This window comes from Molothrus ater, chromosome 2 (genome assembly GCF_012460135.2).
Source record: "Molothrus ater isolate BHLD 08-10-18 breed brown headed cowbird chromosome 2, BPBGC_Mater_1.1, whole genome shotgun sequence".
Classification (NCBI taxonomy): domain Eukaryota; kingdom Metazoa; phylum Chordata; class Aves; order Passeriformes; family Icteridae; genus Molothrus; species Molothrus ater.
In genome coordinates, this window is record NC_050479.2 from 103243818 (window position 1) to 103270884 (window position 27067).

General features: G+C 34.7%; 1 protein-coding gene across 2 annotated transcripts in view; it reads right to left on the reverse strand.

The window, feature by feature from the left end:
* NCAM2 (neural cell adhesion molecule 2) overlaps positions 1 to 27067 on the reverse strand; it is a 274685-nt gene that overhangs the window by 46070 nt on the left and 201548 nt on the right. For both annotated transcript variants that reach the window (XM_036394284.2, XM_036395044.1), the window contains exons 12-14: positions 23492 to 23665; positions 2363 to 2482; positions 84 to 205 (exon numbers count right to left, since the gene is read on the reverse strand). In XM_036394284.2, the coding sequence (XP_036250177.1) occupies positions 84 to 205; positions 2363 to 2482; positions 23492 to 23665 (416 nt within the window). The remainder of the gene's footprint in view (positions 1 to 83; positions 206 to 2362; positions 2483 to 23491; positions 23666 to 27067) is intronic.

Here is a 27067-nt window from a genome sequence, read left to right on the forward strand (position 1 = left end):
AATAATATCAACAATTTTCTCTACATCAAAAGCAGATATTTACAAGCATAATTTCACTTATTTTGATTAACTGAAATACTTACACTTCTGTATTTGACAATATATTCCAGTATGGGGGCACCTCCATCATCTTGTTTAGTTATGCTAAGTTTAAAACTCTTGCCACTCTCTGGTTGTCCATGAATTGAAGGAGGGCTTGGCTCCCCTAAATAAGGAAACAAACAGTACACAATAATAATAATAATAAATAAGCAGTGAGATAACTCTTAAATTACAGCTAGGAACTTGTCTATAATAATATTAATCAAAATCTTAAAGTCAATATGACCATTCCAGGCACTACAAAACAGCCTTTATAAGAATGTGAAATACTGTGCTTGAAGTATGTTCTAATGGAGATTCCTCATGCAAGGAAATAAAATTATGTGAAGTATGAAAGAAATATTCATATCTTTGAGACCTTCTGACTTCAAAACTTTTAAATGGAATTTCTTTCCAAAATCATTTAGTCATCAATTCAGCAAGCCAGACACTCTCTTACAAGTAAGCATCCATAACTTAAGCATTACCTTTAATCCTCTGTCAGATGTCTAAATTGCAATACAGTTTTTCAATTTAAAGTAAACTTACTCTCCAATAAATGTGCCAAGTCAAATTAGAGTAAAAGTTATCTTATATTAACAATGTAGAGAAGTCAATATTAAGAATAAATGTAAAAAAATAATATTTTCAAATCTAAAACCAAATGTCTTAGTTATAATAAGAAAATAAAGGTAGTCTTAAACATGAAATCAAAGATTAAAGACCACTTTCAGACTCTTTCCTAGTCAAAAAGCCACAGATTATTTTTTCTATATGCAATGCCCATTACATTTTCTTAAAAAGAGGTCCTAAATGAACATATACTGAAGTGTCTTATCTTCAAAATACCTGTAAATGTGCATTTCACCAGACAGATAAGATTAAAGACCACTTTCAGACTCTTTCCTAGTCAAAAAGCCACAGATTATTTTTTCTATATGCAATGCCCATTACATTTTCTTAAAAAGAGGTCCTAAATGAACATATACTGAAGTGTCTTATCTTCAAAATACCTGTAAATGTGCATTTCACCAGACAGATACTGTTCCTTTAGAAATAATTGTACTGTGTTTAGTTCTTATTAAAGTAAGGATAAACTTACTTAGATCACAACACAAAACTTATCTAGCTCTCTACCAGATAACATGTATAATGTTAAGAGATATATATGTATAATGTCTTTCAGTTTCTGTCATTTTTCCATCAAGTATGCAGATAGGAGTAATAGGAAATTATCTCATCCGTCCTGGAATATATTTGGAATATGTGTATGCTTCAATGAAAAAGAAATTTGAAAGCTGTCAAGTTACTGTTCTGGGACAGAAGAAATGCATACTGCAATGTAATATAATATAAAATAATATAATATAATAATTAATATAATATAATATAATATAATATAATATAATATAATATAATATAATATAATATAATATAATATATAATGTAATATAATCTAATATCACAGAAATATCTTGTGTTCTTTTGTCGTTACATTACTTTTATTTTTCATTTCCAGTATTAGCTACACTGAGTAATGCCCTATTCAGGAAACAGTTCTGTTGCAGCAGATTTATGACAGACTGGTCTGGCAGTAGCTGCTGATGTGTTTCAGAATATCTGTTTGATTACTGTACACTGCCATCTGGTAGTTCCTTTCCTTTTCTTTTCTCTATTTATTTAATTTATTTACTGTTGTTTCTATTTAAAGATAATTTGAGGAAAATATTTTTCATTTGCCCTTAATATTTTAATCTGAACCTCTGGCCTATAGTTAGTACAAATACAAAACTGGTTTCATAGAATTTCTCATTTGCATGTAGTCATAGTTAAAACAATTTATTCTCATCATTTCTTCCATAGCTTAAGATTTTCATTTGATGCTTGATAATTGCAGAACAATAGCACCATAATTTGGTGAAGAAATGTCTCCAGAAATGGCCAATTCACTTCTTAGATGTGGATAATACTCTGAGTGTTAACAATGAGAAAAATTTCTTATTCTAGTATCTCTCATGGTTTATGCTCCATTATATCAAATAAAGGCTTTTCTGAATCTCAAAAATGTAAGATAATGGGATAAACTCTCCAATTTAAGTACACTCATACTTCTTGAAAGGGTGGAATAACAAAACAAGATTTCTGAGACACAATGAAAAAACTGATATAATACACTGGAGAGTGGATTAAAAACCTGAAAAATTATCTACAGTGGATCATAATTCAAATCAAGAGATAATAATAAAAAAAATAATAATTTAACAGCACAAGTTTTACTCACGGACGGGTAAGGTCTGAAAGATCTCAATTTTGCTGTACTCTCCTTGCCCTTTTCCATTTACAGCAGCTACTTTGATTTCATAGGTTGTATTTGGTTCCAAATTGCTCAGAACAACCATAGCTAAAGGGAAGAAAAAGAAAAGGAATAAAATTTGACGAAGTAATAAATTTATAAAAAGAAAAGAAAGACAAATTCATAATTTGCTTTCTTCACTTGTAAATATCAAGTCTCATATTCTGACAGTACATTGGTTTTATCACAGTACATCAGCTTTTTTGTTGAGTGCTAATAGTCCCTTTTTTCATCTGCATAAAATCATTGTTGTAACTGAGTAAGTTATGCTTCTGAAGGAACAGTGAAGTCAGTGTAGGCAACAATTAAGGACCTCGATGGGGAGCAATGTCTTATATTCAGATTTTGAGCACAATGTATTGGGTTTGCACACCCAGGTTTTGGGTAGAAAGGCTGCTGCAGGGGTAGCTTCTCTGAGAAGGTTCCAGAAGCTTCTCCCATGTCTGACAGAGCCAATCCCAGCTGGCTCCAGGCTTGACCCACAGCTGGCCAGGTCTGAGGCCATCAGTGACAGTGACCTGTGATAACACAGCCTTCTATGATAATGTATTTAAGAAGGAAAAAAGTTACTGTGCAGATGTACTTGTGGCCAGAGAAGAGCAGGCTGAGGATGTGAGAGGAACAGGCCTGCAGACACCCAGGTCAGTGCAGAAGGAGGGGCAGGAGTTGCCCCAGAACTGAGATTCCCCTGCAGCCCATGGTGCAGCTCAAGGAGATGCAGCCCATGGGAGACCGGAGTTCCACCTGCAGCCCACGGAAGAGGTGCACACCAGAGCAGATGGATGCTGAAAGAGGGCTGGAACAGGCTCCTGGCAGGGACCTGCACACCTATTCCAGGAGCCCATGCTGGAGCAGGTTTCCTGGTAGGATTTGTGACCCTGTGGGGGGAACCACACTGAAGCAGCCTGTCCTTAAAGAATTGATCCTGGGGAAGTGACCCACGCTGGAGAAGTTAATGGAGAACTGTTGCCCGTGGGACAGACTCAGTTTGGTGCAGTTCATGGAGAACTGTCTCCCTCCTGGAGAAGGGGAAGGACTCCACTCCCTGAGCAGCAGTGGGAACAACATGTGATGAAGTCCTTTTATGACCAGGTGCCCTGCCTGGTGGAAGCAGGAAAGGCTGTGGATGTTGTGTACCTGGACTTCAGCAAGGCTTTGACGCTGTCTCCCACAGCACACTCCTGGACAAGCTGGCAGCCCAGGGCTTGGACAGGAGCACTCTGTGCTGGGTTAGGAACTGGCTGGATGGCCGGGCCCAGAGAGTGCTGGTGAACGGTGCCACATCCAGCTGGGGGCAGCCAGCAGGGGTGTCCCTCAGGGCTCTGTGCTGGGACCAGCTCTGTTCAATGTCTTCATTGATGACATGGATGAGGGGATTGTGTCACTCATTAGTAAATGTGCTGATGACACCAAGCTAGAAGCATGGATTGATCTGATGGAAGGAAGGAGGGCTCTGCAGAGAGACCTGGATCAGTTGGATGGATGGGCAGAGTCCAATGGGATGGCGTTTAATAAGTCCAGGTGCTGAGTCCTGCATTTTGGCCACAATAACCCCCTGCAGCATTACAGGCTGGGGACAGAGTGGCTGGACAGTGCCCAGGCAGAAAGGGACCTGGGGGTACTGGCTGACAGGAACATGAGCCAGCCGTGTGCCCTGCTGGCCAAGAAGGCCAATGGCTCCTGGCCAGTGTCAGGAACAGTGTGGCCAGCAGGAGCAGGGAGGTCACCCTTCCTCTGCCTTTGGCAAGTCGTTGTAGAAATGTAATATCTTAAAAAAGAGCCAGTAGTATCTTTCACAGTCCCTAGGGAGCCTAATTTTTCTTATTATAAGAAGCTTTTTTTAGTTGCTTTAGGCCTTCAAGTTACATATCCAATGAAAGCATAATTATTTCTGTCTGTACTCTTTGTTATTCTTTTCAGTGCAGATTTATTAGAATTTCTGTTTCTTTAGTTTCTACAGCAGTCCAACAGAGTTCCCATTAAATGTGAAGCTAAAGGGATTTAATGAATTTGGAAAAAACAGAAACTTCTACATTTCACACTCTATTATGGGCATTTTGCATGAATTTGCCATTGAAACATAACTTTTCTTGTAAATAGAGCAGTAGAATTGTATGTCTTCCAGCATGCTTTAGCTTTATCATTTTACGAGATTTAAAAATACTGAACTCTCAAGTATAATCATGTCATGAAAAAATAATGTATCATCATGAGAATAAGAATAGAATTAGGAGATATATCACTGAGTTCTGTTAAGATGAAATTTAAAACTTAACTAAGCAGTAGCAGTATTTGACTTGCCTTTCAGCCATGATTACTTTCCAAGGCTGAATAATTTCACTGAAAAGAAACCTTAGGGCATACCGAATATTAGTGCTACTCTAAATGTTTTTAAAATTTAAACAACATAAAAGCACGACTAGGAGTCTACATTTAAAAAAATGCAAATGTGTTAGCTACATGAAACCTAAGGATCCAATTTTATAAGCACCCCTGGGACCTATAGAAATGAATAAAATTTCTTATATATGCAGTATTTAAAGAATCAGTGTATATTTTAGAGTCCCCTGCACAGCACTATGCATCTAGATACAATGACGTTTGCAATTACATTTGTGGAATTAACCCAGACACTGGACCCACTTTGTATCAGTGATGGTGTCAGGTGTATATGTTATATATGTAGGAAAAATTATAACTGTGGCCTTCTGAAAACAGAGAACCATTCTGGATTAGAATACATACTCCACTTGTAAAAGAATACTTGGAATAATTAGCATTAAGAAGTTGTCACACAGAGTGTGACATAAGTGCAGGACTGAAGAGTAATCTAAGAGAAATGAAAATTTTACTGCTCTCTAGAAGTTGAGATTGGAAGAAAGTACTGAAAATAATTCATAAACCAGTTAATTTTTTTTATCATGTGTGTATCTGTTATTTAAGTATAAAATCAGCTTATTCATCTTTCCATATACAAATAATTTTTTCTCACATGAAAATAGCCCTGGGCACAGTGGATATATTTTTTATTTCTTTCACATTTAGTGCATAAATGTGAAAAGAACCAATCCACTGCATGCCATATATTTACATTATTGATGGATATCAAGTTGCAGATATACTGAAAGTGAAATTCCTTTCTTTCAGAGTATCATCGGAGATTTTCCAGTTTCTTCTAGCTGTTTATCAGTAGATAATGTCTTTCTAATCACAGTATCTGTGAAATTTAACTGGATAATTCAATTTTGTGGATTGATTTTGTTGGGATAATTCACATAGTGACTAGTTAGATTGAGGAGTAGATCTGGAAGGAATACTCCAAAGAGGGAAAAGCAGAGCAGTCACTTGTGAGATCTCCAAATTAAATAAATTATCAAATTAGGTTAGTTAATTAATAAATTAACATGATGCACAACAGCTCAGAGCTTAGTGTTATCCATTTATAAGTGAGGCTTTAAGTCTCAAGGTAGTCTTGGAGGACAATATGACACAAGAAGTTACCAGGTATTTATACTAAACCAGGTTTTGGTTTAGTATGCTATATTAAGGCTTTAATACAAAATTATTATTATTTTATGACAAGATATCCCACAAATATTGTTACTAGTTTGGTTGGGTTTTTTAATTTCGTCTACCAGAAGTTAAAAAGAAACACAACAACAGAAAAGAATTAAATTTTACTGAATAAAAAATTAAGTTTAACCTATTATGTGATAGTAGGGTAATCCTAAATTTTAAGCAACATTAAGTATAAAATCCTTATTTTTATTATACAGATTCTCGTAATTTGCAAACAAATCTAATAAATTGAAAAAAAAAACTCAGTACAGAAAAAAACCCACAAAAATATGTTAGATAGAAAAAAATGCAGAACTTTATACTATTTAAAATACTGCTTGCAAGGATTTCATCTAGAAAACTTCCTTTTATTGTCTCAGAATTTTAACTGCTGTCAAAATGAACCATGGGAAAGCAATATCTGACACAAGATTTGTTGTGAAATAAATTGTACCATAAATCCAAGTCAGTAAAACCAAAACAAAATTCCCCAGCTGCTTCTCTGGTCCAGGGTAGGTTGTTTATGTTACTTTATATTACAGCAGAATGAGAGGAAAAATGTCTGGCATATTAAATTGTCTTTTCACTGAAGTAATCTGCCTCAGAAACCTTCTAAGAATTGTGATATATTACATATACTATCACCAAGGAAAAGAAGGTTAAGGGAGCTTGCAGTACAGTTCCTCTACATTAATCCCAAAGTGGATCTCATATGAGGTTAATTAACAAAAATACCACATTGTTACATTGCTCTCATTGGAGAGTTATCTGCTGCAGAGAACAATGTTATTCCAGTTCCAAATTCAATCCCCTGAGGCTGTCAGATCTAACTGAAGAAGGATATAAATTTATTTTGAAATAAAGTAGCTGAGACACTGTTGCTGAAACAACATCTTCACTCCTATATATGTGAGATTGTGGTGGCAGAGTGAAATTTCTGTCAAAGAAGCATTACAAATTTTAGGATGGTTTGGGGTTTTTTTCTTACTTCTCTCCCTTTATTCTGAATCTCTATTACTGCAGAGGGTGTATGCAGCCTGACTACTGCATGTTAATAAGTGGAGTGCTTTGATTTAACAGCACTTTGCTGCACCTATTACTCACTATTTTACTACTCCCAAGGAAAAACTGAGTCCCCTGGAAATACCTGAATCTCTTTCAGAGGAAAAAAAAAAATGAATAGCATTTTTATGAAGCTTAAACAGGTTTGTGATGATGATTCATGTTCTTTTAAGGGCAGGAGAAAAAGTCATGGGAAGACAGCAGTGAGCAGCTTGAGGTGATAAAGTAATAAGGTTCTGTACAAATGTCTGAGACTCTTGTAGATGTCACAGAATATGAGGAACTTTGCCTAAAATCTGTCTGCCTGGGATGAGCAACAACTGTTTTGTTTATTCTGTGTGTTTGCACAGTAGGAGGAAGAGTATATAACCTCTTTTTTCTAGCTGAGACTCACAGTTAGCTCACAGAAATACTGACAGAATGAAGTTAGAAATTGCCACAGGGGAGAAATACAGGGGAAAAAATAAAAAAAAAGGATTTTGCTACACAATAGACAAAATGTTAATTCATATGCAGAAACAGCCAGGCTGTCTCAGTTCCATCTGTCTGCCTTGCACAAATAACAATTAATTTCATAAATACTCATTCAAGCATCTGGCTATAACTGTCAGAATTCAGCTAACACAAATAAATGAATTTTAATAATAAAACTGTTTCAAGTTGCACATTCTATGAAATAAAGATAATGATAGCAAATCATACTGTCAGTGAAATCATTGTCATAAATTGGTGACAATATCTAACGTTAATTCCCTAAAACACCAGAAACAAATGTCACCATTTTAATAATCAGATAAAATGGTTCTGTTCCTGGAATTTCCATCTTTCTCTTTACTATAATGTATAATTATTACATTATTTTGGAATAAAAGTATTAGCCATTTATTTAACTGTGAATACAAATAAAAACCCATGAATAGAGATCTACAGTATAATAGATCAGGTATAATTAATATAATCTAATGTTCACTAACATGACTAATTTCCTTACAAAACATTTTTCAGTAGCTGATATTAAAAATGCATTTGGCAAAAAATAGCTGTAATATTTTTATTAATATTAATATATAACACATTAAAACACAATTACCATGTTAAGCTCCTTTCTTCCATGTATTTAATTTTTAATTTTACTGGGCTGGATTTTGAGATATCACTATACAAACTGAACCAAAAGTAGCATCCCTATTCAGGGATTTTCTTTGATACCTATTTCTACTGAGAAAAAAAACTAGTCAGAAAAAGTTAAGTAATCCATGGGAAAATCATAGTTACAAAATACACAGTACTACGAATTAATGAAAATAAAGCAAGCAGGAGTGTAAACTAAAGTGCCTAGAAAAGAGCGAATTTGTGGATTGACAACATAATTTATAATGATTTGAATCATCATGAATCCAGAAGATGTGGGTCTTCATTTAACAAACTTCAGGTATAAAAATGAATAGATTTTCTTTAGAAGTTGATCTATTTAAAAAACACTCTTACTTCAACTTGGTTTTAATCAGAATAACACCAGAGCACACAGGGAAAAAAGAAAACATTCCTGGAACAAAAGCAATGTATTGAGATAGATTATCCTATTAGTAAACCTTCCACATCTTTATTTGAATAGAAACACACTTGCAGGAATTGCATACAAAATAAATCACCTATGCAGTAATTAAAAAAAAAAAAAGTTAATGCATGTACTATTTTTAGGCTATAGGTTTACAAAAAATATCTGTACTTCAAATGATAAATTAACCATATTAACTTGAAATCTTCTTCAATTTTTTCTGTTATACTGATTTGACAAAAAATCAAATATTTAATGAAAAAATCCTGCCACTTGTACTGATTACTGATTAGCAGATTAGCATCCTATCAGCAATCATGTGCAACCAGGATCTAGCTTTGACAGATTCTGTTTCCCATCACCACTACAATGGAATTTATATTTCAAACACACACCCTTTAATACCTCTTTCTCCAAGTTTTTATTTATATATTTCTTTGACTACCTTTATGATGACCAGGCCAGATGCTTAATACCAAATCTTGAAAAATCTTGAACTTCCATAAAAGGTACTTGTGGATATTAAAGGAAAGGGAAATGGAAGTCAAAGTATAGGAAAGGGAAAATAGAGAAGAAAACGGAAGAGGAAAGAAGAAGAGAAAGAAACAATGGGTGATTAAAAACTTTATAAGTACCACTAAATATAAAGTTCAGGATAGAATGCTTGAAACAACTGATATTTCCTGTAAAGAAGATCTTGTTAAACTAAATAAAGGCATCCTGAATGAAAAAAGTCTTTACAGAATGCAATAGGTAAAAATGGAAATACATACTCACCTTCAAAATCATACAATTCAAATACATTTAAAAAAAATGCTCTTTGAAATACCTCTTTTAAGGTGTCAGATCTCCTCCCAGTACTCATAAGCCCTTAATTTTATTTATTTAATAAGTGTTTTGGAACAAGTTTTTAAGAATTTTTTTTTCTATGTGTGTGCACAGCATTGTGACTGTTTTGTAGTGTTGCAAGTTATTGGACAATAATTTAAACAATGTTCAATGATGGCTAAGAGCTTCCTATCACAGCATTTAGAAGCATTAATTTAATCAATGTAAATTCTGGATCTCATGGAGACTGGTGAAGGACTTCAGAAAAAGTGACTGTATTTTTTTTTTTTTTTGGCATGTTCAGACCAGGTATTAGAAATATTGATACACTGGGAGAGAAGCACTGAAACAGGTTATTCCAAGAAAAGGGAGTGAGTAATCTCCATCCCTGGGACTCAAGACTGAGAGAGACAAAACCACACCTGATCTGATCTAAGACTGGCAGTAGTCTTGATTCAAGCAGGAGGTTGGACCAGATAAATACCAGGTATTCCAGCCAACCAAATTTTCTGTTTCTATAAATTAAAGGGGAATTCTATCTTGGTTCTTGGAACATTTTGCCCTCTGCTATAAAACTATTGTAAAATTCTTAATGGTAAGATTTTGCTTGGAGAAGCAGCCAGACACTTGAAAAGGACTATACTAAAAAGTTTAATGAAACAATAAATGAATGCAGTGAAATCAATGGGGATTTGGACTTCTACCAGATATTCCCTTCTTGATGTGAAAAGAAAGTATTGTTCAAAATGCTTTCTAACATATGACTAATGTTCTCAGCAGGGTTCATTGTTAAATATTTATGTCACTATAATTGCTGCAATTTTATAGTACAAATTATACTGCTAGATATAAAACCTGATTAAGTTAAACTTGTTCATTAATCAAATTTACTTTCTGTAGAGACTAGTTTTAAAATTATCCTGTAAGAAAAAATACAAGGCCATTGAATACACCAAACTTACATTGGCAATATGAACACAGAAAGACAGCAGAATTAAGACATCTAGGTAAGTAATACTTTATTGAGTGAACACAAAATACTAAAAAATGTAGTAAAGGAATAACTGTTGCAATCTCAATGCAGAGGGGCAATAATTGCCCCTTTTAAGAAAATTCACACTGTCATTTATCCTATTGTTTTTTCTCTCTTTGAATACCCTTCAAGGCCTGAAAAGAATGGTTAATGGGAGACAACCCAGAAAATAAACAAGATCACTTATTAAAAGACTACAAAAATATATTCATGGTCATCTTGTAGGCAATGCTACTATGTATTCCCTGTTTTACATCAAAGTTTGGAATCTAACCTTGATTACTGAAGAAGGAAGTATACTTTTAGAGGGGAGGCAGGAGTTAGTTATGAACGTATATCTTCCTTTCCTCTACTCTTGCTGCAGCTATATCACTTTGTCTCATTCCTCAGTTGTATAAATCAAACTCTGTCCTATCCCAGTCTATTCATCCATGGCAGAAGCTAGAATCTCTCACTCTCCCTTGCAGGGCAGAAGGAATTACTGGTATTTCAGTTTTTCCTGCTAGTTTTTTTGTTTGTTTGTTGTTTGTTTGTTTGTTTTTTGCTCGTCCTACACTGGAGTTCCTGTTGTGACTTCCATCCCATCTGAAATTTGCAACACAAAGTTGGAGTTCAAAATGGTCTCCTACATTCAAAACTCCATCCATGAATTCTTTGTTACTGAAAGATCCTGGGCAGAAGGTGAGGTGGGCTTCTCCTAAATTCACAACAGACAAAAGCTGCATCTTCTAAGCATGAAGACTATCCCAGGTGCATCACACTAGTTCCTGTGGTGCACCTGGGATACATTCTGTTTAATGTCTATACAATAGTTCATGGTGTAGTAAACACACACATTTTGTCATCTGAAGGTCCTGGTGACTGATTTAATATATCAGGGTGAAACTCAGGTCTAAACTAGCAGCTTATCCTGAGCTAGTCACTGATTATTGGGCTAAATATAGTCCCTTTCAAACAAAATACAAAAAAAAGCCCCCACAAACAAAAATAAAACCCAAAAAATCCACACAAACAAACCAAAAAAACCCAAACCAAAGCAAAGACCAAAGAAAAAACCAACAAAAATCACAGAATCACTTCAGTTGGACAAGACTGCTGAGATCGAGTCCAAGCTCTGACTGATTGCAACTTTGTCAGCTGCCACATCCATTTGTTTCTTGAACAACTCCAGGGACGGTGACTCCATCACCACTCCCTAGGTAGTCTGTTCCAAAGTTTAACAACCCTTTGAATGAAATAAACTCTTTGTGATGTTCAGCCTGAACTTCCCCTGCTGCAGTTTATGTGTCCCCTTGTCCTGTCACTAATTGCCTGGGAAAGGAGACTGCCCCCACCTGGCAACAACCTCGTTTCAGGGAGTTGTAGAGAAGGATAAATTCATCCCTGAGCCTTCTTTCCTCCAGATCAAACACCCTCAGCTCCCTCAGCTGCTCCTCACAGGACTTGTGTTCCAGACCTTTCCCCGGCTCCATTGCCCTTCTCTGGACATGCTCCAGCCCCTCAATGTCCTGGCAGTGAGGAGCCCAAAACTGAGCACAGGACTCCAGGTGTGGTCTCACCAGTGCCTACCCACCACAGGGGACAATCCTGCCCTGCTCCTGCTGCCACACCACTGCTGATCCAGGCCAGGTGCCATTGGCTCTCTTGGCCACCTGGGCACTGCTGGCGCATGTTCAGCCACTGCTGACCAAAATCCCCATGTCCTTTTCCTCTCAGCAGCTTTCCAGCCACTCTGCCTCAGCTTGTAGCACTGCAGGGGATGTTGTGGCCAAAATGCCTCCAAAGTTTAAGGAAAATAATGATTTTAACAACTGCACCTACTTCCTATCGTCAGCAAAGTTCCGCAGAGCTACAATTTCTTTTTCCTATGAGGCATTACAACATATTTAGGTTGTTTTATGTAGCAAAATACAATTCACTAGTTTTCTTATGGTGTTACAAAACTGTACTGTGTTATTACATACAAATTAGATGTGGCTTTCCTTAACCAGATGGACCTAAACTGCCCACTACTACAAATATATCAGTATTCTTACAGTGAAACAAAACAGATGCTGAGAATTCAGAAGTTCTTAATGGTAAGCCAAAGGAATACCTGAGAGCACAGGGAATGAATATTTTAAATACTATGCTTAGAGAAGCAGAGAATTTTTCATAGGTAAATTCAAATTAGCAAGACTTGTCTCTCAATTAAGACTGCTGTTTAAAATGCCAACATTTTAAATTTCACTTTAATTCTGCTTCCTAACAGTAATAAACAGAATATGTAAAATATGTATGACTTTGCTTACTTAAGTTGTGCAGCCTTGGAGCTGCCTAAAAAGCAGGTTCTGACACAGGACTTCTGTCTTTCACTCCTCTAAGCCATGCACTTTTCAAGTCTGGAGGATGCAAAGTGTGAGGAAAAGAAAGTCTACTTGCTCTACTACCCAATTCAGGAACTGGCAGAAACCTAACCCCCACCACTTGAAAAAAGAACAAAGCAGTTCCTGATTTCTGCTATCTCCACAGAGGACATTTTCATGATCCTGAATGTGTCTTTCCAAACATTCCCTACTCTGTAAACAGAAAGACCTCAAGGCTGACGTGAATGATGATTTCAAGAACTGTTCTTTTGCTTCTTACATGCAAAGATAATTTTCCTTCATAACTTTCCCCCTCATCCCCATCCTAATCCCATATACTATAATTTATTTCTTACCAATGAGAAAAGAAGTGGAGAGACAGAAAAAAGTCATAAAAAGAGATTAATTTAAAGATATTGTGAAATGTAATACAGATAGGGCCATGCAATTGTTCTGCTGCTCATTCTTGTATGTGGCTGAAGGAGAGCTCTATTCATAACCACTCTGTCTTTCAATGACCTTGAAAATACTTAAAGAATACTCTGTCATCCTGGAGCACTTCTCTATTTTGTATTACAAAGTGCAGCAGAAGTTTATATACACATAAATATTCCATAAATGTACCTTATCTTTCTCTAAGTAGACAAGCAATGTACAATAAATGTGGATGAATACAATACACTTGAAAGGCAAAATTTGCAGCTGCACCATGTGTCTCATTTATCAGTTCTTCATACCCAATACTGCACTGCATCATTCTCTGCTTAACAAGATTTACCTTTACAAGCCACGTCAGCAAGACCTTTACATCAGATCAGCTGTTCACCATAAATTTACTTGAGAGTGTGCAGTTATGAAAAGCATGAAAGGTCTAAATAGGAAATAGCACCAGGTGAAATACATTTGTAATGACTGATTCTCCCTTTAATTTCCTATTAAAATACTTACTACATACTCTTGCAATCAAAATACCTTCCATTTGTTCCTACGGATTTTAAGTCTGTGTCTTGAGAAAACTATAAATCGCATTGTGCAATGAGCTTTGACTGGTTGACTAAATGCAATTACAAACACAGAATTACCAGGAAAAAAAGAGTAAGTTCATATAGTGGTTATATCTGCAAAAAACTCAGTTGCTTTTAGTTATGAACTCATGCTGTGCAGTAAATTGTCTGGATTCTCTTCACTTCTCATGACATTTTATTCACCTTTAAATGTGAAAAGTACATCTCATTCTCCTGAAATTTCAGGTCTGTATAAAAACCTGAAATGTTTAAACATCGTTTTCCCTTTACACTTCTCACTTTCCAGTCTCTTTAATCCATCCATATAATTTAGTTTAAGACATTTATTTACAGTTCAACCTTTTCAACCACAAGAGACTTTAACAGCAAAGATTTGGATGGAGGCCAAAATTAGTATAGAGACAGAATTAAAGAGCTGAATAACTTTCTTACATGCAGGCATATTCACAAAATAAATTAGATAAAAAGTGATCTTTGTCCTCATATTTATTTTTAGCCTATAGTAGTTATAAAACTGCATACATTCTTTCACTTTTGTTTTTTTTATGACAACTTGCCATTGAAAATTTTATTGGAAAATTGCATAATGCCATTCTAACCCAAGAATGAAGATTTAAAAAAAAAACAAGGACTTTTTATTCATATTATTTGTATCAGGTCTTACAACACTATAGCTTAATAGTATATGTGTGTGTGTGTGTGTGTGTGTGTGTGTGTGTGTGTGTGTATATGCAATTCCTGGTATTCCTATTCCATTGGTATCTTATTGGTATAGCCAATTCCAAACTTCTTGTAATTTCAAAGCAGGTTTTAAGTTGAGAAAACTATTTTTGAGTCAAACTAAATACTCAGTTTATTTTGAAAAAAAAAAAAGAGTTTAGGCTTATCAATAGTATCATTAGATATTAACAGATAAGAGGAATGATCAACTTTTTTTTTTTAAATATTAACAAATATTGCCAACTGAAAATGGGCAATTTCTTAAATGAAAACATTTATTTTAGTCAATTTGACAATGATAATAAATATGACATAATAAAAAATTGGGTATAAAGCAACAATATATTTTTGGGGTCCAGCTTTTTAGTGGGGTTTGATCCATGATTTTGCTGTTCTTAAACTGCCTGCCTAACAGTCTGATAAATGAAGAACCATATCCTAAAGCTCAATTCACAAGACAGAGTTTTTTTCTGAATGGCTTATGCCATCATTTAGCAGAGTCAAAACCTCTGAGTCTTCAGGTACTTCTAGATTTGTGGTGTACATACATAGTTTTCCAGAAAGGCATAAACACTCCTCATGAATAGTAACTGTTATTGTTGAACTGAATGTGATCACAATTCATGCCATAGCGAGTAATCTGACAGATATGACAAGGAATTAAATGTCTCAAGATGAATTTTCCTCCTGGGACAGGCTGATGAAGGCATTTTTCCTTCTGTTTTTGCAGCTTGCAGTAGAAATTAATGAATTCTACCTTGAAGATTTTCAACTCTGAAAGTAATTTTGAGTGATGACTTAGCCTACCAAACTATTTGCAATTTATTTTGGTTTGATCTATAAATGATACAGATATATTCTCCTTAATCATTAAACCCATTAGGAAAATTATTTCATTATATGGGATTTGTATCTCTCAGGAATCTATTTAGAAGTCTTCCTGGTTTAATGGTTAAGCATTGTTACACTGGGAAACTGTTTCAGTAATCAGGGGGGTACATACTTTCATGCTTTAGTACAAAAGAAGCAGTAAATACAAAACCTGCAACCTAAGAGGTAATTCATCTGAATTCTTACTAGTCTGTCTATTAGATTTCCTCTCAATTTCAATAATAAGAGATAGTAATGGCTTTGTTTTATAATAGGAAAGAATATCTTCTGCCATAATGGTGCTTCTGAAATCTCAGGGGAAATCTGTGCAGAAATTCTTCCCTATGAGGACAGTGAGACCCTGGCACAAGTTTCCTAGTGAAGATGTGTACACCCCATCCCTGGAAGTGTTCAAGGCCAGGTTGGATGGGGCTCTGAGCTACCTGGTCCAGTGGAAGGTGTCCCTGCCTGTGGCAGAGGGTTTGGAATGAGATGAGCTTTAAGGTCCCTTCCAACCCAAACCACTCTAAAATTCTATGATTCAATAAAATTTTGAAGTCTTCTGAAAGAATGTTTGTTTATATGAAGTCCACCAAAATGTCCTGCTTAAGGACAGAAAATCAAGTTAAGCAGTTTTATCCAAAAACCTGATCTGCACAGACAAAAACAAAATCCCCCAAAACCCCAACCCTCTGCCCCACTCCCAAAAAAACCAAAACACACCACACCATTTCAGAGTTTGGAATGTTATATATATATATAATGTAAAAGAGAAAATGGAATAACCTTTTTTAAATTTACTGGTTTATGTTGTTTTGTTTTTTTCACTAAGAACTTTTATTGTGAGTTGCCTACATCATTGGTATCTTCTCATTGGTATAGCCAATTCAAAACTAAATAGAACAATACAGAGGGAGAGGACTTCAAGTTTTGATGACCTCATCAACACGGGCATGTACATTACTTCCTCTAACTTTAAGGACGTTTGCAGTAAAAGGAGCAGCAGTACCAGGCAGAACACACAGCACAGCAATTTAAGAACATGTCTTGGGTAAGAGAAAACACTTATCTTCTATAATGCACCTTAAAACCCAGTTAAATGTATGTGAATAAAATAGTAGAGACAGGATATGGTTTGAAAAAAAACCCCACTAATTTCACAAACAAACTGCTAAATATGGAATTTCCATGCACAGAGACATTTAGAACTCAGGGCAAAGCCCTAGCAAAACTTGGAATTTGGCCCTGCTGCAATCTGGGGGAATTGGAGCTGATGATGACAAGAATCCTACTGGTACCTTTAGTAATTTAGGAAGCTAAATTAATCTAGAATTTCATGAAGTACATGAAATGTAGTGTACCCAGATGAAAATGGAAGTAAACAGAACCTGCTGAGATTTGAATGTGAAATTACAAAGAATTAGTTATTTCAGATTAGAGACGTAAGTTGTTAAAACCCAGAGAGAAAAAAACTAAAGTTATGTTGAAAGCAAGTATTTGCCTTAGTGCTTGTAACTGGATAACTCCTTATTAGCTGAAACTGAAACCTTAAATTTATTGTTGTTCGTTTTCCATATATTTAAGATGCTGTACAACCTCAGATGTTTTCCTTATGCTGTGTTTATTTTTCAGAAAAGTAATATAATGCAACTTGTTCACCTATCAAAGGTTTTCTTTTCTTCTAGAAAGAATAAATATTTCAAACATTTCTTAGCTAGAAATATTTTTCATCCTTTCACTTTGCCTTTAAATGGAAAATTGTAAAAAACATATTTCACTTATTCTTGCCCATAGTCTGATTATGCTATCACAAGGCTTCAAAAATTATTGTCTCCTTCAATGAAATATTCACAAAAGAAATATAAACATATGTTGATAAACTATCTTTGGTATATTTTTATAAATATATTTCACTGCATGAAATATGTTTACAAGTAGCTCTTTTACTATTGAATAGTATTATACTTGGCACATTATTTGTAAAGTTTCTGCTTTCTGCCATCCAAAGAATCTCTAATATCAAAAAAACATTCTTGATCATTGAAACACAAAACACAGATATAAATTGAAAAAATCATCTCGTATAACATGTTGATTTTCTATACTTACCTTTTTTGTACCCCAAAGTTTGGAAATGTATGTATAACTTTAGCTTCTATAATTTGTCTATTGTAGAAATTATTTTATGTTAGTATCCTATAAGAGCTAAATTAATAATTCCAGGGATAATTTCACTTAAAGGGCTTAAACTCAACAGAATATCTCATGAAAAAATGCCAAGACATAGATGCCAGTAAAGTTCAGAGACTTTGAGCTTGTGAGGTTTTTGGTTTGGTGGGTTGGGTTGATGCATTTCTTAGGGGGTCTGTGTTTGGTTGATTTGGTTTGGGGGTTTTTCTGTTGTTTCTATTTCAGTTTTTGTTTCCTAGAAAAATAAATGAGATGAGACATTTCTGAGTTTTAAGATCCAGTCATTTCGTGCTGATGTAATTGTTCCTCATATAAGAAATTCTAAATTTTCTAGGGATTATACATTAGCAACTTCCCTAGAAACTCAGGAAAACTAGAACCGTCCTCAAATGTCTCTAAACTCAATGAATGAGAAGTCTTGCTTTGAGAAGTTTATTAAGTTTTTATATGAAACATAAAGTTTTTATATGAAACATAAATAATTGAATTTTAAAAGTTAAAATTTAATTAATTGAAATTTTTGCCTAAAAAATTCAAAGGATAAATACTTAGAAATAGGAAAATGAAATTCTGATCTGGAATCTGAAAACTTCTAAACACAAGTAGCTTAAAGAAAGCAAAGGTGGGGTGTGTGTGTGGATGTGTGTGGGTATGTGGGTGTGTGTATTGGCTCTACAAATCCCCAAATGTGTATCTCTCTTCTCTAAGACTGCCAGCCATCCACCCATGCCAGAGGTGAATTTCCACAGTAATCTGAATATAGAACTGTGTTTAATGTATTCCTCATGTTGTTCTATCACCAGCAAATTGAGTAGCACAAGAAATGCAGAGACTGCTTTTTTTCTTGGTATTTCAGTCAGACTAATGTTTTGGGAAAAAAAAAATCTTTATCTCTCTACCTGTAAATTGACGAACAAAGGAAATAAAGTGTTTTGTATTCCTGTTGAAGACACTCAAGTGTTTTCAGAGAGTGAACATTTTTCAGGTTTCAAGCCCACTTCCACAGTGGTTTGGATTTGTGTAAAAGCTAATTTTTACAAATGCATTATCTGCTACCTGTAAACCAGAATTACTAATGTCTATAATGCTATCAAGACAAAACAAGACCTTGATGGCTTCTTTATTAGAGTTAAACCAGTGGTGCTTTCTGAGGGATTGAATGTGAAGAACTGAATTTCAGAGACTCTATCTTGTTTCTTCCTTGGAAGTCCATATTGCACAAAACTATTTGTAAACATAAAGGAGTCTTTTTCTTATAAATTCTTTGTTGATTAGACAGAAACAGATCAGTTAATGTCCTTTCTTTAGAAACAAAACTGCACAGAGGATTGTGATAAGGTGATTTTTCCCAGCACAGGTATCTCTTACAGCTTGTCACTGGTTTCTTTGTGAGTACAGAAGAAAGCCTGGCAAATGCTCTTCACCCTTGGTTATCCACTTGCTGTTGGCACCTTCCCACACTCAGGGATTTGCCAGCTGTCTGGGTGAAAGGATGAAAACTCTCCTTGGAGAATTAATCCTGCCACTACTATCTGCATTTTTGCTACTTCAAGATTAGTGCGTTTCTTTTCACTTCTTTTTTTTCACTTCACCCCCCCCCCCCTTGGGACTCTAATCCACAGAGAACTCCACTGTAAAGTTGGATTTGTGGGTAGCCTTCAACAAAACTATTTTCATATTCAGAGGAGCACCTAAAAAGTGCAGAAAAATCTCACTGCCATTTGCTCCCTGATCTCTTGCTGAATTATGAGAGTGTTGATTATGATTTTAAATCCCTTAATAGACTGAAATTGGTGTATCAGATGATTGCTTCACTTTCTGTGCTCTGATTCAATAGCTGCAATCAGCACAGACTTTCAAATGAAATCTTCTTCATTATAAAAGACAAAGGGGAGAGAACAGGGAAATAGATATTCCTGGTTACAGCTCCAAGACTAGAATTTTCTCCTTACCTGAAAACAGCTCAAAGTAGTAAAGTTTGAGACAAATGTCACCTTTATAGGGATTTTTTGAAGAAAAGGGAAAATGAAGAGAATTGCAGAATGAATTTGCATAGAATCCACTTCATACTGCTTAATCATCCTGATTAAACTTATTTTTATTTACTGAATGATTGATTACAGAAGAATACCTAACAACTTTGATAAGCATCTATTGTAGTTTTCATACAAATAAAACAATTAGAATCTTAGTTGTAAAAGGTTTTATTCATAGCTATTGGATCATAACCAAATGAAAATTAATGCCTTGCTAGCATTAGGATCAATTATTCCCAAAAAGTTTTTGAAACACCTATTAATGCTTTATTTATAAACTTGCTTCTGTAGCCACATTTCTGTGAGGCTTGTTTAATTCTAAAATGCATTTTTCATTAATTTTATGATTTTATGGTTGCTCTTTGTTACTGTGTGAGGACAACTAAATTATTTCTTTAAGTCACAGTAGAGAGAGAGCAGAAGACAGTTTAGCCTTGAAAATCCCTGTATTGGAATTCTAACAGTCTTCCAGGTACAACACCCTCCTGCATGTAAATTTTTCTGTCTCTTTTCCTTGATGGTATTTTTAGAATTGGCACATTTTGTACATTGTGGCAAGAAAGGTCTGCAGTTTTACCCCTCCTGAGTTAAATCTGACTGATAAATAACCATCCTGTAAAATTTCAGAATATTTTGTCGCTTACTACTGGTAAAAAATCATGGCCCATGCATTATGTATGCACCACCACTTGAGATGTTCAAGCAGTTATCTGTCCCTGTGTAAACAGCATTTATATCTGAATCTTAGCCATAAACCATCCCTAAAATGTGAACAGATGTAAAAAGTGTTTTTGTTTCCATTAAGGAATATAGACTGAGTGTGGAAATCATGATAATCCAACTACAAATGGTAATACAGAAAACTGACTGCATTCTAAACGTCTTCCTCCTAGCTGAGATGATGCTGAGACATGCCAGGAAAGTGGTTCTTCATTACTTAAGCACAATCAGAAACTGTCCCAAGAACATGTATTTGTTATTACCCTTTAACAAAGTATCCTAAATGTCTCAAAAAGCTGAAAGAAAAAAGCAAAACAAACCAACCAAACAAAAAAAAAAAATAGCACCTTCACACTAATGAAGCTTCACACAAAGAAACTTTTGCTTCTTTGAAAAATATTTCAGGAATTGAAAATAGGTATTTTGGAAGAGGTATCTCAAGGTTATCTTAACATGACACTGTAAGTAGGATAAAATATAAATGGAGAGAATTTTAAATGGATATTTTAGAAATATTGCTAAAACCCTCTGAATGCCAGGAAACATGCAAAGGCTCAATATTCCAGAAGAATTCCATTTAAACTCAGTAGCATTTCCTTTTTAAAGAAGGACTAAGTTTGTTTTTTGACATCTTCATTTGCAAAAGCTTTTTCTGTTCTGAATTGTTATCCTTGTGCTTTAGTAACATGTTTTGGTTTTCTGGTTTGGCCCTATAGTACTTCACAAACAGAACAAGTTTTCAACTTATAGAATTATTATAGAATATCTGCAGGGACTTATGATAAATGAAACCAGGTCACTTTTGATTTCCCTCTACAACTACATAATGTACCTTCAATAAGATTTATGAAAACAAGATGTCTTCTCTTTAGTAAATGTTTGACAATCTGAAGTAGTTATTGATTTCTAAAATAGTTCAGAGAGCAATTCAGAGAAATATAGGATATATAGTCTCAATCTTTCTACACAGGGGTATATCAGTATAGATTTCAGAAAACATAATGAATTAATTATGAATTAAGTATTAATTTTTAATATTTCCCACTGTCCTTTCAATATTTATGTATTTACTACATGAGTCTTTGTAGACAAATATGGCTTTTCAGGTTGTATTCATATTTACTAGTTTTTGTCATCACTTGGAGTAATTTTTGGTAACATATGCTATTAAGAGGTATCTTTAATATGTCCAAAATGGTGTGACCTATTTTGTTTTCTCAACAAAAACTTTCAGCATACAATTAGGAGAAAATGAAATGAAGAGGACAACACATGCTTGCAAGATGGTATACCCCCTGAAATTGTCTGTGAGAAAGAGTAAAGTATACAAAGGAGGATGTGGGAAATAATATGACAGTATGCAGGAAGTAATACAGCTCTCTGCCAAAGAAATGTTTAATATGAGTAGGAGTGGCAGCAGAGATCCTAAATGCTCCAGTCTCCTTCATGGTCATAACATTTGCATAAGGACTGCAGGTATTTGTACCTGTCACTCTACTCCAGTTTTAGAACCATAGAATTCAAACAAGTCTTGGACCAAAATGATTCTAAGATCAATTCATGTTATACAGAAATATCCAAAGTGAGCAACAACCCTCAATGCTGAAAGAATGTTTCAAAAGAAAAGTAAATTTTTAAAGAAGGCAGCTCCAGTAAACTCTAGTAACAAGGATCTGTGAAATTGCACATCTTTTCTACTGTAATAAAAAAAAAATTAACAAATGTCCCAACAACAGAAATAAGATGAAAGAAAGTCTTATAAGGAGTAAGGTGAATATGGTTTTTGCAAATTAAACACTGAGGACATGTGTTTGTTCTGGCTTACAATGAAATCAATAATCTGTGTGATTGACTGATTGACTCTGTAGTCACTGGGTTTTTACTCATTTGAGTTCCTTGCACCCTACAATGCAGACTGGTCACTTCAGGGTTTTACTATTTGATATAGCTCATATCAGAAAACAACTATTGCAAATTCATTGAAGGAGATGATCTATGAGAATGTATGGAGCTATGAGAATAAAAGTCTCTAACTTGATCTGCAACATTGCATGAAAAAAATGGAAGAAGTATACCAATATCCATTAATGTGCCTGCCCTGCAAATAGAGGGCAGGCACATTCTTCTTTAGATCTTCTAGTACTGAGAGAAATTCAAGCTTTACTGGAATAAAAGAAATGTTACTATGATTTACATTATTACATTTATACACACAGTTACTGTGTTGAGCTAAGAAAAACAAAAGATAAGAAGTTATAAGCCTTTTTTCGAACATGTTAACTAAATGTTCATTATATGTTTCTTTGAAATAATTCTGTAATTTTGAGCATGTTCAGTTCAGTGCAGAATTTTTGTATTACAGTATGTGAAATGGAAAGAGACACACACTTTAGATTTGTAACATTTTGTCTCCTGTGACTCTGCTGATGGCTGCAAAACCGTTTACCTGCTGAAGTATTAATCAGAAAACTGTTGAGGCTGCCTTAAGTAGCACTGAAAATACCAAAAGGCATATTTGGATACAAGAGTTAACATTACTCTGTATGAACTCCCCAACTCATCAGGGGATGAGAAGAACTAAAGAACTCTTGTCTGTTTGGGGAGGCTTATGCTCTTTTCTGCCAAGAGACATGCAAATAAACACCCTTTCAGAGGGCATGAAATGTTTATTGAAGAAACATGATATGCTTTTGAAACAGGTATCTTGAATATTAACAGGTATGTAGAAAGTTACTAAGTAGCTCACAATCAGTAATTAATGCCCAGGAGTAAATATTATATAACAGCTTACTTAAAATGATTCATTTAGGTGCATACATAATGTATATTTTCAAATGCAATGTCATTTCTACTCTCTTTGAAATGTAGAGCCTCAAAAACTGGCTTTTGACTGGACATGAAAAATGGATAACAATTGTAAATTTTTTTAATAAAAAATGAACAGTTGCAAAGTTGAAAGACTATTTCTAACTGGTGTAGAGAGGTCTGCATTAATACAGAGATACAGCTCCTGGACTAATACAAATAAAGAAATAGTTAAGAAATACTTACAGTATTTTCCTTGGACATTCTTCTCAGTTAAAATGCTTCCATTTATTTTTTGTATACTTACTTTGAACTCCATGGGAGCGAACTATTTTCCAGGTTTCCGAGGCTACCTCTTTGACATCCACTTGGTAGTGGTGAATGGGCACACCTCCATGAGAGTCTGGCTTATTGAAGGAAACCTTGGCAGTGGTTTGGGACAGCTCTAAAACTCGTACTCCGTACGGATTTGATGGCACATCTGCAAAAGCACACGCACAATTTAAAAATCAGCAACAACCAGCCAGACCTAATCAGCTGATAATCGACCCACAAAAGTCTCCTTAGAGTCTTCCAGGGAGAAAAAAATAATATTGAATGTGGTGCAATAATATTTGTGTTAGATAGACAACTTATGCTTTCTACTACAGAGCTGTAAGAAAACCACATTAATTTCCTTGTATGCTAAATTACTGCAAAAATATTTTCCATTTTTGCCTTTGTTTTATAATATGATCTTCCTTAATAGCTACTTTCATCATATAAAAATGTAAGAGATCAGACTGTTGACGGTATAATTATGCAAAAGAGAATAACAAACTTTATATCAAATTTAACAAAACAAACAGTTACAGCTAATTAGATCATTCAGAGTCTAAATTCTTTAAAATAAGCTTATGACAAAAGAACCTTATAAATAATTTAGCCATTTTATGGAATTCTGAGACCAAGCTTAATACATCAATCTCTTTTTCTTTTTTTGTTCAAAGACTAGATTTCAAGCTACTAAGAAAATACGTTAATGGAAGGTTTCTTATCCTCTGCTCAGCTTGAGAACTAATTTACAAATTAGGTTGAAAGAAATATTTTCTCTGAAATCAAAAGCAAGAGTATATCTTTTAAAGTAGAAAAGATCTATGAAAATAAAGCAGGTGTTTGTAGGTGCTGAAATGCTACATATGAAACAAAAGACAAAAATAACATTGGAGTCAGTACATCTTTAAGAATAGAAATACTATATTATCTTTATGATTTGTGACCAAACACATAGAAGTCAAAAGACTAGCTTTTCTAATTGTTCTACATTTTTAAAAGTTAGAATTATAAAAAGTGATATTGAAAATTATAGGAAGAATTTTAATTCTGTGGACAGAATACCAGGGTTTTGAAACACCATTAAAAATTTGTTTTCTGATCCATTTGAAAATTATTTGCATACCTTCTTCTAGATTTGACATTGCTTTTGTCTCCATGCTATGGAAGATATTTTTGTAAGGACATGTCAGAATTTGAGCCAAAGCCTGTAATTCAGTTAGTGGGTAATGAACCATTTACATAAAATATTGTCTGTACTCAAAGGCTGTCAGACAGTGGTGAATAAAAAGAAATCAATCTGAGCTTCACCCAGCATTGGTACTTGAATGAAAATGAGACAAAAATTTGCGCAAAATATTAAAGAACTGATTTAATGACATATTCAGTCACAAATTCTCAGGAAAAGGACACTGCCAAATCTGGTCTAAAGGCACTGATTTATAAAACCTCTTAATTATCAGAAACTTAAACTTTTTTTTCAGAAGAACATCTCTATCAGTTGTCAGACTTGAGTGTTTTCATGCAAATATCACACCTCTTACAGCTGGTATTTCTGATTCCAGGTCTCCTGAAACCTCCAAAACTTGCTGTTCACTGGGATAAATCCAGCGTAGATTTTTTTTATGTGGATAAGAAAGTTGTAACATCTCTTACTTAAAGACACAACTATGTGAATCCATTACATTACAGATTTTAGTAGAATTCAAGTCTCAGCTTGAGGGATTCGAATCCTTTCCTATTCCAGAGAACAATTATCAGGATATGTGATTTTGCAAGAAATTTTCACGTTTCTTAGAAAGGGGTTGACAATCTGTGATCAGATAGAACATGACCAAATGTAACCAGTCTGCTATGAATCTGTGAAAACACAGACCTGGTTTTTTGTATTGCTTTCTGAATGGGTCAAAAAGTTGTGGGTCTTTAGAAAAAAGGAATTATGTTCAAAAAACATACAGACTGTTTTTTTCTGTGACCACACAGAAGAAGAATGTGAGTTGGTTGTTAAGTCAGTATTCACCCCAAAATCAAAAGAGGATGAAGATTAGAACCAGCTTCTGACCAGTCCTTCAGATTCTCCTTAGAGCTGAGAGAAATACGAATTTTTTCCCCCTATATAGTCATTAAGTACATAAACACCACTTTGTGTTTATGTGCTTAATGACTATATAGGGAGAAAAAATAACTATTGTTTTCTCACTTTGTTCTCTCTTGAGCTCAAATGAAAGCTCTGAGAAGAGTGGAGAAAATACAGTGTAAGAATCCCAGCCAAGCAATCCAGGACAGCCATACCTAAGCAGAATGGCACTGTATGAGCCATGTGGACACCATCACTTGGGAAGATGAATATCAATACTCAGTACTAAAGATGAATGCTCTTTGGATTCAATTACAAGCTAAAAGCTGCTGTGGATACCAACAGTATTAAAAATAGCGTCTAGACTTCTGAAAATTCTTTTTCTCTCATCAAAAGTGTTCAAAAATAAACAAACAAAACCAGGGGATGAATGAATACCTAATTTCATTCATACTACTTTTATGTTAGTTTTTGGATTATATTTTTAATAAGCCAATTCCCTGGTGTTTCTGTCTGCATCAAAACAATTATTTGGTCTATAGCATGAATCAAAAATGTGTTATTTACATATCCACTCTGTTCCTGGCTTTCCAAATGCTAGGGAGACCTCTCTTCCTTGTGCGTTAATGCCTGTATGTGTTTTACTATAATAAGCACGGCACAGGGAAGCTGAAATCCTTCAGGAAGAACCTTATGTTTGCTACTGCAGATTCTAGTATAATTTCTGCCAGAGGAAGATATGATTGCAGTTGATAATAAGCATGAAATGAAGCTCCTTTGAAAACCCAGTACGATATTTTGCGTAACTAGCACAATGAAATATGTTTGCAACTCACTGAACTGTAAAATACATCCACAATACTACTTTAAATATGTGTCTCACATTCCAAGCCACCCACATGTGCAGGTAAATTTTATACAGTTTTCAAACTTGAACGATATCAGTTGTAAGAAAGAGAGTGAATCACCTGAAGAAAATATAGACGAGATACATTCCTGGTGAAAACCATAACCAAATACTAGAAATACCATAAAAATATATTAAAATACCTATTATCTACTTCCAACTAGGCAGATCCTTAACTTTTTTTTTCCCCAATGAAGATCAATAACAGCATAATGAATTGAATCTAATTCTGTGGTTCTGTAATGAGTATGAATTTGATCATGCAAGGTATACGGCTTTCTGGTCCTGATCCAGATAAACATTCCTGCATTTGAACTGTCCCCTGTCAGTTGCAATTACTTGGAGCATTGCTGTGATTTTCATGTTAGAATTGCAAGGCTTTTGGATCAATGTTTAGCAGGGGTGAAGAATAATTTACAATACTGTGTACTCTGAATCTCTGTCTAGAAGGATAGAGCTTTGGATTTTTCTTGTTCTTTTTCATTCTAAAACCAACCAACAAAATGAATCTTAGAGGAGGTTAGCTACAGGCAGGATCACTAATTCATATACTCTTGTAGATATAAGTTGAAGGACTACGTAGTGGA